Here is a 14375-nt window from a genome sequence, read left to right as displayed (position 1 = left end):
TTTTTAATCATCCACTTCGATGAAACTTGACGAATGATATGATTGCAATATTTTATATCAAGAGTTGATTAAATTATCGTTGTGTCGTAATCTTTATCAATTACTTCCTTGTGATTTATCCTTTTGATGTTAATGGTTTATGCGTTCATCGTTAGTGGTACTAGGTGAATAGGTTTATCGTTTCAACTCAATTGTCTATGGTCGGTTGTCACCAGTTCATGGTATGACGGTGAATGTCAAATGTATAATCGGAGTTAATCGGTAAATGTGTTTAGGAACGGTTGGTGGTACCACTTTTTCTTTCACATAAGCACAATTGATAATTGGATAATCAAGCAAACTAATTGTTGGGAAATTTCCTGGGCATTGGTAGTACCGGCTTGGGTAATTAAACTAGCAATTTAGGTGTTTGGGTGATTTGCGAGCGGTTGGTGGTACTACGTGAGCATTTTTATCCGTTCACGATTAGCTTGTCAACTCTAAAGAATTAGAATTTGTCCTTAAACGTGTACAAACATAGCTGAAGTCAAGTGAATTCGAAGTGGATGATCTTTATTTAAATTGTCTGAAATTTCTTTACTTTTAATCGTCTTGTCATTTAAATTTCTTTAATTGCAAACTGTCAACGTTCGGTAGCAATTCGGCTACGGTTCTACCCTGTGTCTAAAACTACTTTAGCAACTACTTCAAACCAATCCCTGCGAACGACCTCGGACTTACTTTTAGCTATACTATATACGAACGGGTCGACTGCCCGAGAGTGTGTAGTAGTCAGTTTTAGGGTATTTCGTGTTTATAAATTTAAAACTCGATTTTGCACTTCAAGTTTTTGGCGCCGCTGCCGGGGTTTGTGTTCCGATTTAGTTGTTAATTTAGTGGTTTGATCCTTTCTCATGCGTGAGGAAGTTACTTGCTTTATTAGTATAGTTTTCTTTTCTTATCACAGGTGCATTTGACGTGTTTGTGTTAGTTGTGTTTGCAGGCATATTTCTTAGTTGGTGAACTTGCGTTCTCCGGGTCTACCTTTGCATAGTCCATTGTCTACTCCAAGAAGGCTAAAAGGACGTCGGTTTAACTTCACTGAACCGACAACACCAATACCAACACCATTTTCACCTATAGCTAAACCCACTCCAGATTCAGACGAGGAAGGGTTTTATTTTGACGAACTCTTCAATTTAGAAGTTAAGCAAAAGGAGATGGCTGACGAACAACCAAGGGATCCAAATGACACTTGCTATGGCGAGAGGACTCGAACTATTCCTACCACCCGTGGCTCCGCCATTAGACCTCCGGCCATTGACCATACTTTCAATTTGAAAGGAAATCATCTCAAGAGCATAGAAGAGCAAAAATTTGATGGAAAAAGGAAATGGGATCCTTACCAACACTTGGATAGGTTTGAAAAGTTGGCTCGGCTTTATCAATATGGTCAAAATCAAATGAATGTCGTGAAGCTTGAGACATTTCCCATTTCAATCGTTGGGGTAGCACTTGATTGGTTCAATGATCTTCCAGAGAATTCGATCACTACTTGGGACCAAATAAAGGAGGCTTTCATTGGAGAGTTTTATTCAGTTAGAACTCAAAGAAGGTTGGAAAATATAATAAGGTCTTTCAAACAAGATGATGGAGAAGATGTTGTGGATGCTTGGGTTCGTTTCAAGGAAATGATGAGAAATTTTCCAGGCCACAATTTGACTAAGGAACAATATGTGAAGCTTTTCTTTGATGGGTTAGATAAGAAGTCCAAACGAGAATTAGGATATGCTTTTGGGGGTAGTTTCAATAACATTACACCCAATGAAGGCTATCAGATCTTAAGAGGTATGGCAAAGGATAACTCAACTATGGATGATGAAAGGTTCTTGAAGAATGAAAGGAAGATGAAGAAAGGTACAAGAGAAGGGAGAGTTGCAAGGGCTGAAGCTAGCTATGACTCAGGGGTTATTCGAGAGATTCAGACGCTCTCTGCGCGAATGGATAAGGGATTCACTGCTCAAGGGGCTAGGTTTGGAGCACTTGAGAGGGATGTTAAGGTCTTAGCCGATGGGTGTGACAATTGTGGTGATATGCACTATTCTGATGAGTGTCCAAATCGGGCACCCGAAGATGTGAACTATGTTCAGAATCAACCCCAAGGGAGCTTCCATCGCAACACGGGTTTCCAAAACTGATCTTCAGGTAATCCTTCTTATAACTCTTCTTTTCAGACTAATAATACTCGTTTTTCAGGTAACAGGTGGCAAAGAGATAGTTATCAAAATCAGCCTCAACAGCAGACTTAGCAAGGCCAAGGATCGGGTTCTTCTTCTTCTTCTAATATCGATCCTAATGCTGAGTTGAGGGAGATGATGAAGCAGTTGGTTAGTAATCAAGCTGAAACAAACACTAGCATACAAATGATCAGGGATGACACCAAGGCTTTGAGTGAGAGGTTGGATCAGATAAACGGGAAGGTGGAGATCAACATTAAAAATCAGTGTGTTAACTTCAAGGATCTCGAAAGTAGGATGGCAGCTCTTCCTAGGCCCACGGGGACTTTTCCTAGCAACACACAGCATAATCCTAGACCTCAGTTCAGTTAGGGATAGAAATACACTCCACCCCCAGTCCGTAATGAGCAAGCCAAAGCCATCACCACCCGTACTGGTAGGTCTTATGACACGCCTCCTATGCCTAATGTTGTTGTTTCAGATGTGCAGGATGAAGGGAACGATGATGCTATTGTTGATGAAGAGATAGAGATGGAGGAAGATACGACCGTGAAGACTCCGATCACTCCTCCAAAACCGGTTGTGGTTGCTGAGGTTAAACCTTACAAGCCAATGATACCATTTCCTCAGAGGTTGAAGAAAACAAAGTTGAAGGAGCAATATAACAAGTTTGTGGTCATGATCAAAAATGTTCATATTAATGTTCCTTTAGTTGATCTCATTCAGGGATGCCCAATTATGCCAAGTTCATTAAGTAGCTCGTGACAGACAAAGGGAAATTTGATGAGGCAAAGGCTTTGTAACACCCCGACAGCGGCGGAAAACTCGGGATGTAAGATAAAGCACACGCGCACATGGATGTTACATAGGAATACTAAATGAGTGCTTAGGATAAACATAAATAGTCAATTTCATAACCCAACAAGCATAGTAGTAGTTATTACACACACAAGTTCAACAAAGATGATCAAATCAAGTACGAAAGGTTCCCACGCAGGGGATACGATTGGGCATATTGCCACCCAACACAAAGTACAAGCATGCAAACTCCAACCCTAAATCCTGAAGTCTGCTAATAGTCCCATGCTACCACTCCTAGCCACGATTAGCCTGATTACCTGAAAGGAATACTTAAAAGAGTCAACACAAAGGTTGGTGAGTTCGTAGGTTTGAGTATAAACAAGTAGTATAAAAGCATTTTATACCGCCAATAGATCTCAAGTATTAAGTCGTATGTAGTGGCTAGTGACCAACTTGCACATAAGTAAGCGAGCACACACAATCCTCGATAGGACCGGTTAATAGTATCAATAGAGCACACACAATCCTCAATAGGACCGGCTAATAGTATCAATAGAGCACACACAATCCTCAATAGGACCGGCTAATATGTAACAAGTAGTCAAATAGCCAAAGAGTAGTAAAAGTAGTTACGGCATGTATAAAAGCATGAGTAGTATTCCTTTCACCCCGAAATAAGTAAAGAAAAAGGGGCTACGAAGACTCACAGTGATCTGCTACAAGCGTAGTTCTACAAGCACAGGGTATAAGCACAGATATAGTAAAATATATCTACTCGAATCCAAGTATGTCTTGATGTCAACCTAATCACAAACCATTGAGCATAGATGGATACATGTATTAGTTCTCGTGATTATTTATTTACTAAGTGTCCTTGATGTACTGATGATTTGGTTCACTAAAGATCCTTAAACGTTTGACTCAACAGTGTTTTTCATACACTAGACTCGTAATGAACGTCTTTAAACTCGCACTTTGATAAACAAGATCGAATATGTCTTGATTATACCTTAACTAGGGTTTCCTTGTACATGATAGACTTGGATTACAACGAAGTATAAAAATCTGATTTCTACAACTAACGAAAATAGACTTTAAATTCGTAAGGTGTATCTGAACGAAGATAAACCTTAAATTCGTAAGGTGTATCTGAATGAAGATAGACCTTAAATTCGTTAGGTGTATCTGAACGAAGATAAACCTTAAATTCGTTAGGTGTATCTGAACGAAGATAGACCTTAAATTCGTTAGGTGTATCTGAACGAAGATAAACCTTAAATTCGTTTGAGGACTTAAGTTTGTTTGGAGCTTAAGTTCGTTTTGAAGCTTAACTTCGTTTTGGAAGACTTAAATTCGTTTCTAGGATACTAAATTCGTTTTAAGTGTTTTTAGGACGAATTTGGGACTGTTCAACAAAAACGAGGGTTTTGAAGATTAAGACACGTTTACGACCCAAATTTGATCACGAAAAGGTTACTAAACACTTTTAGCACAAACCCACTAACTTTTAACACGATTTTACACCAAAAATAGACCAAATCATCAAGAACATACACTTGAAAAGTAAACTTTTATTTTGATGAAAATCTCAAAATTTGCTGTCATTACCTGAAAATCGATACTAGAAATATGTTTTGATTATCACAAGGAAGCTAAAAATGCAAGAAATCTTGGTTTAACAACTCAAAATCAAATGATGAATTTTTGTGGGTGAAGATGGTGAATGTATGTGTGTGTTTTAGAGAGAGAGAGAGAGGTGAGATGGGGGGGGGGGGGAATGGTGAAGAAGTAGAAAAATGGGTTTTCTAACCCTTTTATAGTTTTCCCTTAATTAATGATTCTAATAATTGTAGGGTCTAAATGAAACATTTTCAGACTAGAATTTCTTGAATACAATCGCTTACGTCTTGAAACCTAACATTTTTATCACAATAGACCATAGACGCGTCTTATAATTTAAGATTTAAGAGTGAATAGATCTTCATGTGAGCACATATTCGAAACTAGAACATATCATGGATTTATTTAAATTATTTCTAAGGCGGTTGTTACATTCTCCCCCACTTAAAGGAATTGCGTCCCGAAATTCGAATTTACACATCATGTTTCATGCTTCGCTTGCACACTAAGTTTACAAGTATTAGATTGCATGTTTAGTGCTAAGTGTATTTGCATCAAGAGTAACAAGTAGCATGCTTCACATTGACTTTTCTAAATATCACATTGCATAATAAGCATCAAGTATCAAGTTAGGAATTAAGTCCTTAAGTTTACTTGCTAGACTAGGATAATACGCTAAGCGAACAGATGCGGATACTTAAGCTTCATCTGATCTTCTCGTTCCCAAGTGAATTCTGGACCTCTACGGGAGTTCCAACGAACTTTCACCATAGTATACTTATGTCTCTTGAGCTTTTTGACTATTCGTTCTAGAATTTCCACGGGTTCTTCCTTGAAGGTTAGGTTACTGTCTACTCGTATTTCGTTCAAAGGAACATATGTTGTTTCATCGGCTAGGCACTTCTTGAGGTTCGATACGTGGAAGACATCGTGTACGTTACTTAGTTCTTGGGGAAGTTTCAAACGGTAGGCTACTGCACCAATGCGCTCTACGATCTCAAACGGTCCGACATATCTTGGAGCTAGTTTCCCTCTCTTTATGAATCTGACCACGCCCTTCCATGGCGAAACTTTAAGCATTACTCGATCACCAACCTGAAACTCTAAAGGTTTCCTTCGGTTGTCTGCATATTTCTTTTGTCTGTCTCTTGCTTTCAGAAGATTCTCCTTGATTTGAGCAACTCTTTCAGTAGTTTCGAGGATGATCTCTGGACCTATTAGTTGCATGTCTCCTACTTCGTGCCATGCGAGTGGAGATCGACATTTCCTTCCGTACAAAACCTCATAAGGTGGACACCCGATACTTGCGTGATAACTGTTGTTATACGAGAATTCGACTAATGGGAGATGAGTGTCCCAACTTCCTCCAAAGTCTATGACACAGGCTCTTAGCATGTCTTCGAGTGTTTGAATCGTTCTCTCACTCTGTCCGTCTGACTGCGGATGGTAGGCTGTGCTCATATCGATTCGCGTTCCCAAAGCTCGTTGTAATGATCTCCAAAATCCTGAGGTAAATCGACTATCCCTATCACTAATGATTGATACAGGGACACCGTGTTTAGCTACAATCTCTTTAAGATACAGACGTGCATACTGCTCCATAGAATAATCTTCACGTATAGGTATGAAATGCGCTGACTTGGTCAGTTGATCTACCACCACCCATATAGCATCTTTACCACTACTCGTTCTTGGTAACTTCGTGACAAAATCCATAGTGATCTTCTCCCACTTCCAGCTGGGAAGCTCTGGTTGTGTTAGTAGTCCTCCTGGCTTCTTATGTTCCGCTTTAACTCTCAAACACGTTAGACACTTGCTCACGTAAACTGCCACATCGCTCTTCATCCCTGGCCACCAAAATAAATCTCGCAAGTCTTGATACATCTTATCTATCCCGGGTGTATAGAGTATCCTGCCTTGTGCGCTTCATCCATTATCAGTTTCCTTAGTCCTCCGTACAGTGGTATCCACATCCGATCACAAAAGTACAGTCCTCCATCATTCCCTTGAGTAAATCGTTCTATCATACCTCCAAGCCCTTCTTTATCAATGTTCTCTTTCTTGTTTGCTTCTACTTGTGCCCCAATAACCCTATCCTTCAGACTGTTATGCACGGTAATGCTCATGGCTCTAATTCGTCTTGGTCTAACTCTATCCTTCCTACTCAAGGCGTCTGCTACTACATTTGCCTTTCCGGGATGATATCGAATCTCACAATCGTAGTCGCTAAACAACTCTAGCCATCGTCTCTGGCGCATATTAAGGTCTTTCTGAGTGAAGATATGCTGAAGGCTCTTATGGTCAGTGTAGATCACACTCTTTGTCCCGTATAGATAATGTCTCCAACACTTGAGTGCAAAAACGATAGCTCCCAACTCCAAATCGTGTGTCGTATAGTTCTTTTCGTGAATCTTCAGTTGACGTGAGGCATATGCAATGACCTTGCCTCGCTGCATCAGCACACATCCTAAGCCTTGACCCGACGCGTCGCAATAAACGATAAAATCATCGGTCCCTTCAGGAAGACTTAAGACTGGGGCATTACATAACTTCTCTTTCAAGATTCTGAAAGCTTCTTCTTGTTTCTCTCCCCATTCGAAACTCCTATCTTTATGCGTCAACAGGGTAAGAGGTTGTGCGATCTTTGAGAAGTTCTCGATAAATCGTCGGTAGTAGCCTGCTAAACCGAGAAACTGTCTGATCTCTGTCGGTGTCTCTGGCCTTCTCCAATTCTCTACTGCTTCTATTTTACTGGGGTCGACCTTGATTCCATTTTGTCAACTACATGGCCCAAAAACTTTACTTCCTCCAACCAAAATTCACATTTTGAAAACTTCCCGTACAACTTTTCAGCTCTTAGAAGTTCTAAGGCTTTCCTCAAGTGCACTTCATGCTCCTGTTTCGTCTTGGAATAAATGAGGATGTCGTCGATGAATACGATGATGAATTTATCAAGGTAGGGTCTACATACACGGTTCATGAGATCCATGAAAACGGCGGGTGCGTTCGTCAGACCAAAAGGCATCACTAAGAACTCAAAGTGCCCATATCTCGTGCTAAACGCCGTTTTCGGTACGTCTTCTTCACGAACTCTTAACTGATGATAGCCCGATCGAAGATCGATTTTTGAGAAGTACTTTGCGCCTTGCAATTGATCAAACAAATCATCGATGCGCGGTAAAGGATATCGATTCTTAATGGTTAACTTGTTGAGCTCACGATAATCAATGCACATGCGAAAAGATCCGTCCTTCTTCTTTACAAATAGTATCGGTGCGCCCCATGGCGATGAACTTGGTCGAATGAATCCCTTATCTTGTAACTCTTGCAACTGTGACTCGAGTTCTTGCATTTCAGAAGGTGCTAAACGATATGGTGTCTTTGCTACCGGCATAGCGTCAGGAATGAGATCGATTCGGAATTCGACTTGGCGAGACGGGGGTAATCCCTGGATGTCATCAGGAAAGACATCGGGAAATTCACGAACTATTTGTATATCAGCTAGTTTGGTTACTTCAGTTGTTGTGCTCATTAGGATCTGTTTGTGTGTCTCGGGTCTCTCGCCTTGAATTTCTAATACCTCTCCCCCACTTAAGGGGATTCTAAGAATTTTTGCACGACATACAATGGTTGCATCTACCGGGATAACCAATCCATCCCCACTATTACATCGAAGCTACCCATTTCAAACGGGATTAGATCTATATAGTATGAATGAGTATCTAGTGTTAACACACATTTAGGCACAAATTTGTCAAGTTTAGAGATTTCACCACTAGCTACCTCTATTTCATAGCAAGCATGAGTACGGATGGGTTTCACGTTAATAATACACACGAAGTTAGTGGAGATAAAACTATGGTCGGCACCCGTATCGAATAACACAGTAGCTAGATGATTATTTAAGAGAAATGTACCCGTGACAACGTTAGGATCGTTAGCAGCTTCCACCGCGTTCAAGGCAAAGACTCGGCCCTGGCCTGCTGGGCTTGGTTAACTCTGGGAGGATTTGGTGCTGCAATCTGCAATGAATTCTGATTAGCTGCGGCTGGAATGGGTCGTCTAGCAACTCTTGGGCAAACATTCCGGTAGTGATCAGTGCTACCGCACTCGTAGCATCCTCCGCGATTGACTGGTGGGTTTCTAGCGTTCAACGGTGCTACATGAGGTGGTGCTGCTGGAGCTCTGGCAATCCTGCAATCTCTAGCCAAATGTCCAAACTTCTGACAATTCTGACAAAATCGGCATGGCACTGCTGTTGAATGATGATAAGTACAAGTAGCACACTGTGGAAATTGGCCAACATACGCCTTCTGCCCCGGCTCAACTGCTGCAAACACCTTTCCAACTCTGACCCTCTTGTCAGCTCTGAAGTCCCTTCTTTTACTGGGTCCACCAAAGTCTCTTTTCTTCTCTGCAGACCTTGTCAGTGTCCCAGCCCTAACCAAGTCATCAGTCATGGCACTGGTTCTTCGAATTGCTTCTTCAATCGAGTAAGGAGGAATGCCAGTCAGGGTGTTACGGATCTGAGGAATGAGACCATAGATGTATCTCTCAATCAACTTTGACTCAGGAGTCACCAAATGTGGTACCAATCTAGCCAACTCTTGAAACTTGCTAGTATACTCTGCATGGCCAGATCCCACCATGGTGTGGTGCCAAAACTCTTGCTCAATCTTCTGCATCTCATTTAGTGGACAAAATCGGTTCTTCATCATCTCTTTAAACTGATCCCATGGTGTCTCGAAAGTAGTAGTTCTTCCACGGGCTCTTAACAAAGTATTCCACCATGACAGTGCATCATCGGTGAATGAACCTCCAGTGAATCTTACCCTCTGATGAGATGGACATTCACTTATGTCCATGACTGCTTCCAACTTCTCCAACCACTTCATAAACACACCAGCTCCTCCTTTCCCGTTATAATCTGGGGGACCACACTTCTTAAACTCGGTGTAACTGCAACCTCTTCTCCCCATAGCATACTCATCATTTCTAGGAATTCTTCTGGGTCCAGGGCCCACATACACACCATCATCAACAAACTCCACTTCGGGGTCAAAGTTCTCTGGTTCTTGATTCACTTGTTGCGGTGCAACTCTTACAGATTCAGCTTCAACTTCAGGTGCTCTTCGGTTCTGGTTCGGGACAACACCCATTGCAGCAGTCACTTGTTCGATGATAGTAGGCATTGAAGCTGCCAACTGCTCTGCAATGATAGTAGCTAAATCAGGGTTCTCGCCATAACCCATGCCATCACCACGACCACCACGACCTCTACCACGGCCTCTTCCTTGCTGCCCTCCACGACCTCCTCTCGGGTTGCCACGACCACCTCCAGGGTTACCACGACCAACACCATTATCTTGTGCTTCGACATTCGGGTTTGCTCTTGTTCGCACCATTTTCCCTATATTAGGAAAAGACGGGTTCGGCGTTAGAATGAAGGAATAGTCATTCGTGACGTCAATTACGCACTCTCAACACACTCGTGTTAGTTTTCTAGAATCCTAAACATTTTACTTTCAAGATCACATGTAATTCAAGAGATTGAGCATTATGTCTAAAAAGTAAACATTATCATCAATATCAACCATGCAGCACAGAGTAATATTACAATAGAATCTTCGTTTCATGAAAGATAGTTTGCAAGATGAATACTACAACCATTTCAACTTAATTGAAAATTTTTAATTCTGATCACTTTTCGACAGCCAAAGTGTGGTCCGGGTCTAACACCTACATCCGTTGCACTAGCGGTGTATGTATACAGGGTGTACCAGCGGCTAACCCTCCACCCGACCAATACCTATTGAACATGCCAGAGTTGCTACCACGCTCTAACCATCTAAGGCACGATCCATGTTGCCATCAAGTCCATAGTAAATATACCACACGCGAAAAGTTGATCAGGCTTTTCTGTGATGATATATCGCCATACTTCCTTGCTAACAATACTTCATATCGCTAACTTATTATTATTATTTAAATTTAACACATCTCATAGATCGAATACCAATAGTATGAGTACACGTGGTAAGGTAGCATGGTTCTAGGGCCTGCGCATGAATGAGTATAATAGCATGAATATCGCAGATATAGAAAAAATCCATAGAGTTTGAATGCACACATAATTCCTATCATGCATGCTACGTGCGGTTCCTAAGTTATAGTCTAGGCTAAACCACCTAATTCACTATAACCACGGCTCTGATACCAATCTGTAACACCCCGACAGCGGCGGAAAACTCGGGATGTAAGATAAAGCACACGCGCACATGGATGTTACATAGGAATACTAAATGAGTGCTTAGGATAAACATAAATAGTCAATTTCATAACCCAACAAGCATAGTAGTAGTTATTACACACACAAGTTCAACAAAGATGATCAAATCAAGTACGAAAGGTTCCCACGCAGGGGATACGATTGGGCATATTGCCACCCAACACAAAGTACAAGCATGCAAACTCCAACCCTAAATCCTGAAGTCTGCTAATAGTCCCATGCTACCACTCCTAGCCACGATTAGCCTGATTACCTGAAAGGAATACTTAAAAGAGTCAACACAAAGGTTGGTGAGTTCGTAGGTTTGAGTATAAACAAGTAGTATAAAAGCATTTATACCGCCAATAGATCTCAAGTATTAAGTCGTATGTAGTGGCTAGTGACCAACTTGCACATAAGTAAGCGAGCACACACAATCCTCGATAGGACCGGCTAATAGTATCAATAGAGCACACACAATCCTCAATAGGACCGGCTAATAGTATCAATAGAGCACACACAATCCTCAATAGGACCGGCTAATATGTAACAAGTAGTCAAATAGCCAAAGAGTAGTAAAAGTAGTTACGGCATGTATAAAAGCATGAGTAGTATTCCTTTCACCCCGAAATAAGTAAAGAAAAAGGGGCTACGAAGACTCACAGTGATCTGCTACAAGCGTAGTTCTACAAGCACAGGGTATAAGCACAGATATAGTAAAATATATCTACTCGAATCCAAGTATGTCTTGATGTCAACCTAATCACAAACCATTGAGCATAGATGGATACATGTATTAGTTCTCGTGATTATTTATTTACTAAGTGTCCTTGATGTACTGATGATTTGGTTCACTAAAGATCCTTAAACGTTTGACTCAACAGTGTTTTTCATACACTAGACTCGTAATGAACGTCTTTAAACTCGCACTTTGATAAACAAGATCGAATATGTCTTGATTATACCTTAATTAGGGTTTCCTTGTACATGATAGACTTGGATTACAACGAAGTATAAAAATCTGATTTCTACAACTAACGAAAATAGACTTTAAATTCGTAAGGTGTATCTGAACGAAGATAAACCTTAAATTCGTAAGGTGTATCTGAACGAAGATAGACCTTAAATTCGTCAGGTGTATCTGAACGAAGATAAACCTTAAATTCGTTAGGTGTATCTGAACGAAGATAGACCTTAAATTCGTTAGGTGTATCTGAACGAAGATAAACCTTAAATTCGTTTGAGGACTTAAGTTTGTTTGGAGCTTAAGTTCGTTTTGAAGCTTAACTTCGTTTTGGAAGACTTAAATTCGTTTCTAGGATACTAAATTCGTTTTAAGTGTTTTTAGGACGAATTTGGGACTGTTCAACAAAAACGAGGGTTTTGAAGATTAAGACACGTTTACGACCCAAATTTGATCACGAAAAGGTTACTAAACACTTTTAGCACAAACCCACTAACTTTTAACACGATTTTTACACCAAAAATGGACCAAATCATCAAGAACATACACTTGAAAAGTAAACTTTTATTTTGATGAAAATCTCAAAATTTGCTGTCATTACCTGAAAATCGATACTAGAAATATGTTTTGATTATCACAAGGAAGCTAAAAGTGCAAGAAATCTTGGTTTAACAACTCAAAATCAAATGATGAATTTTTGTGGGTGAAGATGGTGAATGTATGTGTGTGTTTTTAGAGAGAGAGAGAGAGAGGTGAGATGGGGGGGGGGGGGAATGGTGAAGAAGTAGAAAAATGGGGTTTTCTAACCCTTTTATAGTTTTCCCTTAATTAATGATTCTAATAATTGTAGGGTCTAAATGAAACATTTTCAGACTAGAATTTCTTGAATACAATCGCTTACGTCTTGAAACCTAACATTTTTATCACAATAGACCATAGACGCGTCTTATAATTTAAGATTTAAGAGTGAATAGATCTTCATGTGAGCACATATTCGAAACTAGAACATATCATGGATTTATTTAAATTATTTCTAAGGCGGTTGTTACAGGCTTCCTTTCTTAATGCCGAGTGTTCTGCTATCTTGCAGAACCGTATTCCACCAAAGCTTAAAGACCCAGGGAGCTTCCTTATCACTTGCTCTATTAGAACTCTTACTTGTAAAGCCCTAGCTGATTTAGGGGCTAGTATCAATTTGATGCCTTACTCGGTTTATACCAAGATGGCCTTGGGAGTCCTTCGCCCTACTCGCATGAGTATTAGACTTGCTGACCATTCGTTTCAGTATCCCATTGGGATTGCTGAGAACATGACTGTCCGAGTAGGCCATATTGTTTTTCTAGTTGACTTCGTTATCCTCGAGATGGAGGAAGATACGAAGGTCCCTCTTATTCTTGGACGCCCATTTCTTAAATATCGCGGATGCGATCATCCGTGTGAAAGACAAGGAAATCTCTTTGGGCGTGGGAACTTATAGGATTGTTTTGAATGTTGAAAAGTCTATCAAGCATTCATATTCAATTTGAAAGGAAATCATCTCAAGAGCATAGAAGAGCAACAATTTGATGGAAAAAGGAAATGGGATCCTTACCAACACTTGGATAGGTTTGAAAAGTTGGTTCGGCTTTATCAATATGGTCAAAATCAAATGAATGCCGTGAAGCTTCGAATGAGAGTCTTAGGCTTACGAAAACCCAGCTTCGAGTTTTGAGAGGGAAAGATCTACTTCTATTAATCGTCGTGTCATTTAGCGGATTAATACAAGGTTTTTTCCCCTCTGTGGTTCCTATAAATTCAATTGACATTGTGTCTAAAGGACATAGGTGTCGATAAGTAGGACAAACAACTTTAACCATTCAAATGTTCAAAAAAGAAAATCCAATGAGTAGATATAACCCGAATTATCTTGAAAAATTATATTCTTACTCCAATTCATTAATAACAAGTGCAAAAATCGTCCATGTGCTTTGTCAAATTTACAATTTAAATATCTCCGTTAATCTTTTATCCAAAATCATCCATGTTGTTTGCACTTCGTCCTTACTTCTATTAAGTCCTGCCACATGTAGTTCACATGAGGGACATTTTTGTCATTTCGCTCTACTTCTTCCATACTTATTTAAAATCACTCATATGGTTTGTTGCTTTTGCAATTTTCATCCGTGGTGTTAATATATATATATTTTTTAATTAAGACATTTTATTAAATACATTGTCTGCATAATCTTTTATTTATATACGTATATAATTGTGAATGTTATGATATATATAAACTAAAAGTCCTATTTAAAGAAGTAGAGTCATGGTTCGCTCTGTCTAGAATAAGTAGGCTTGTTAATATCAACTTTGCCGTTCCGGAAGAAAAAATATCAACTTCTAAGTTAAATACCGATGAGAACTTGAAATTGATAAGAACTTTATAAATGGGACTTGTTTATTATAGATATCATATTCACAACTGTATATGTATATAAATAATATATTATGCAGACAATGTGTTTGATTA

The 14375-nt window shown here is 39.9% G+C and overlaps 1 protein-coding gene across 1 annotated transcript; it reads left to right on the top strand.

Annotated features, from left to right (window-relative positions):
* The first annotated feature begins 2354 nt into the window (after positions 1-2354).
* LOC122609205 lies at positions 2355-13346 on the top strand. The gene is made up of 3 exons (XM_043782261.1): positions 2355-2583; positions 2698-2891; positions 12921-13346. The coding sequence occupies exons 1-3, from the start codon at positions 2355-2357 to the stop codon at positions 13344-13346; spliced, it is 849 nt and encodes a 282-aa protein (XP_043638196.1).
* The last annotated feature ends 1029 nt before the right edge of the window (positions 13347-14375 follow it).

This window comes from Erigeron canadensis, chromosome 7, assembly GCF_010389155.1.
Source record: "Erigeron canadensis isolate Cc75 chromosome 7, C_canadensis_v1, whole genome shotgun sequence".
Classification (NCBI taxonomy): domain Eukaryota; kingdom Viridiplantae; phylum Streptophyta; class Magnoliopsida; order Asterales; family Asteraceae; genus Erigeron; species Erigeron canadensis.
This window is presented reverse-complemented; position numbering and strand designations above follow the sequence as displayed.

What these genes read in the sequence shown, in the direction of transcription:
- LOC122609205 (XM_043782261.1), top strand. Translation starts at nt 2,355, where the DNA reads ATGAAGCAGTTGGTTAGTAATCAAGCTGAAACAAACACTAGCATACAA. An exon ending in TAATCCTAGACCTCAGTTCA is followed by an intron (nt 2,584 to 2,697) that starts GTTAGGGATAGA and finishes TTGTTGTTTCAG; the next exon opens with ATGTGCAGGATGAAGGGAAC. An exon ending in AGCAATATAACAAGTTTGTG is followed by an intron (nt 2,892 to 12,920) that starts GTCATGATCAAA and finishes CGGTTGTTACAG; the next exon opens with GCTTCCTTTCTTAATGCCGA.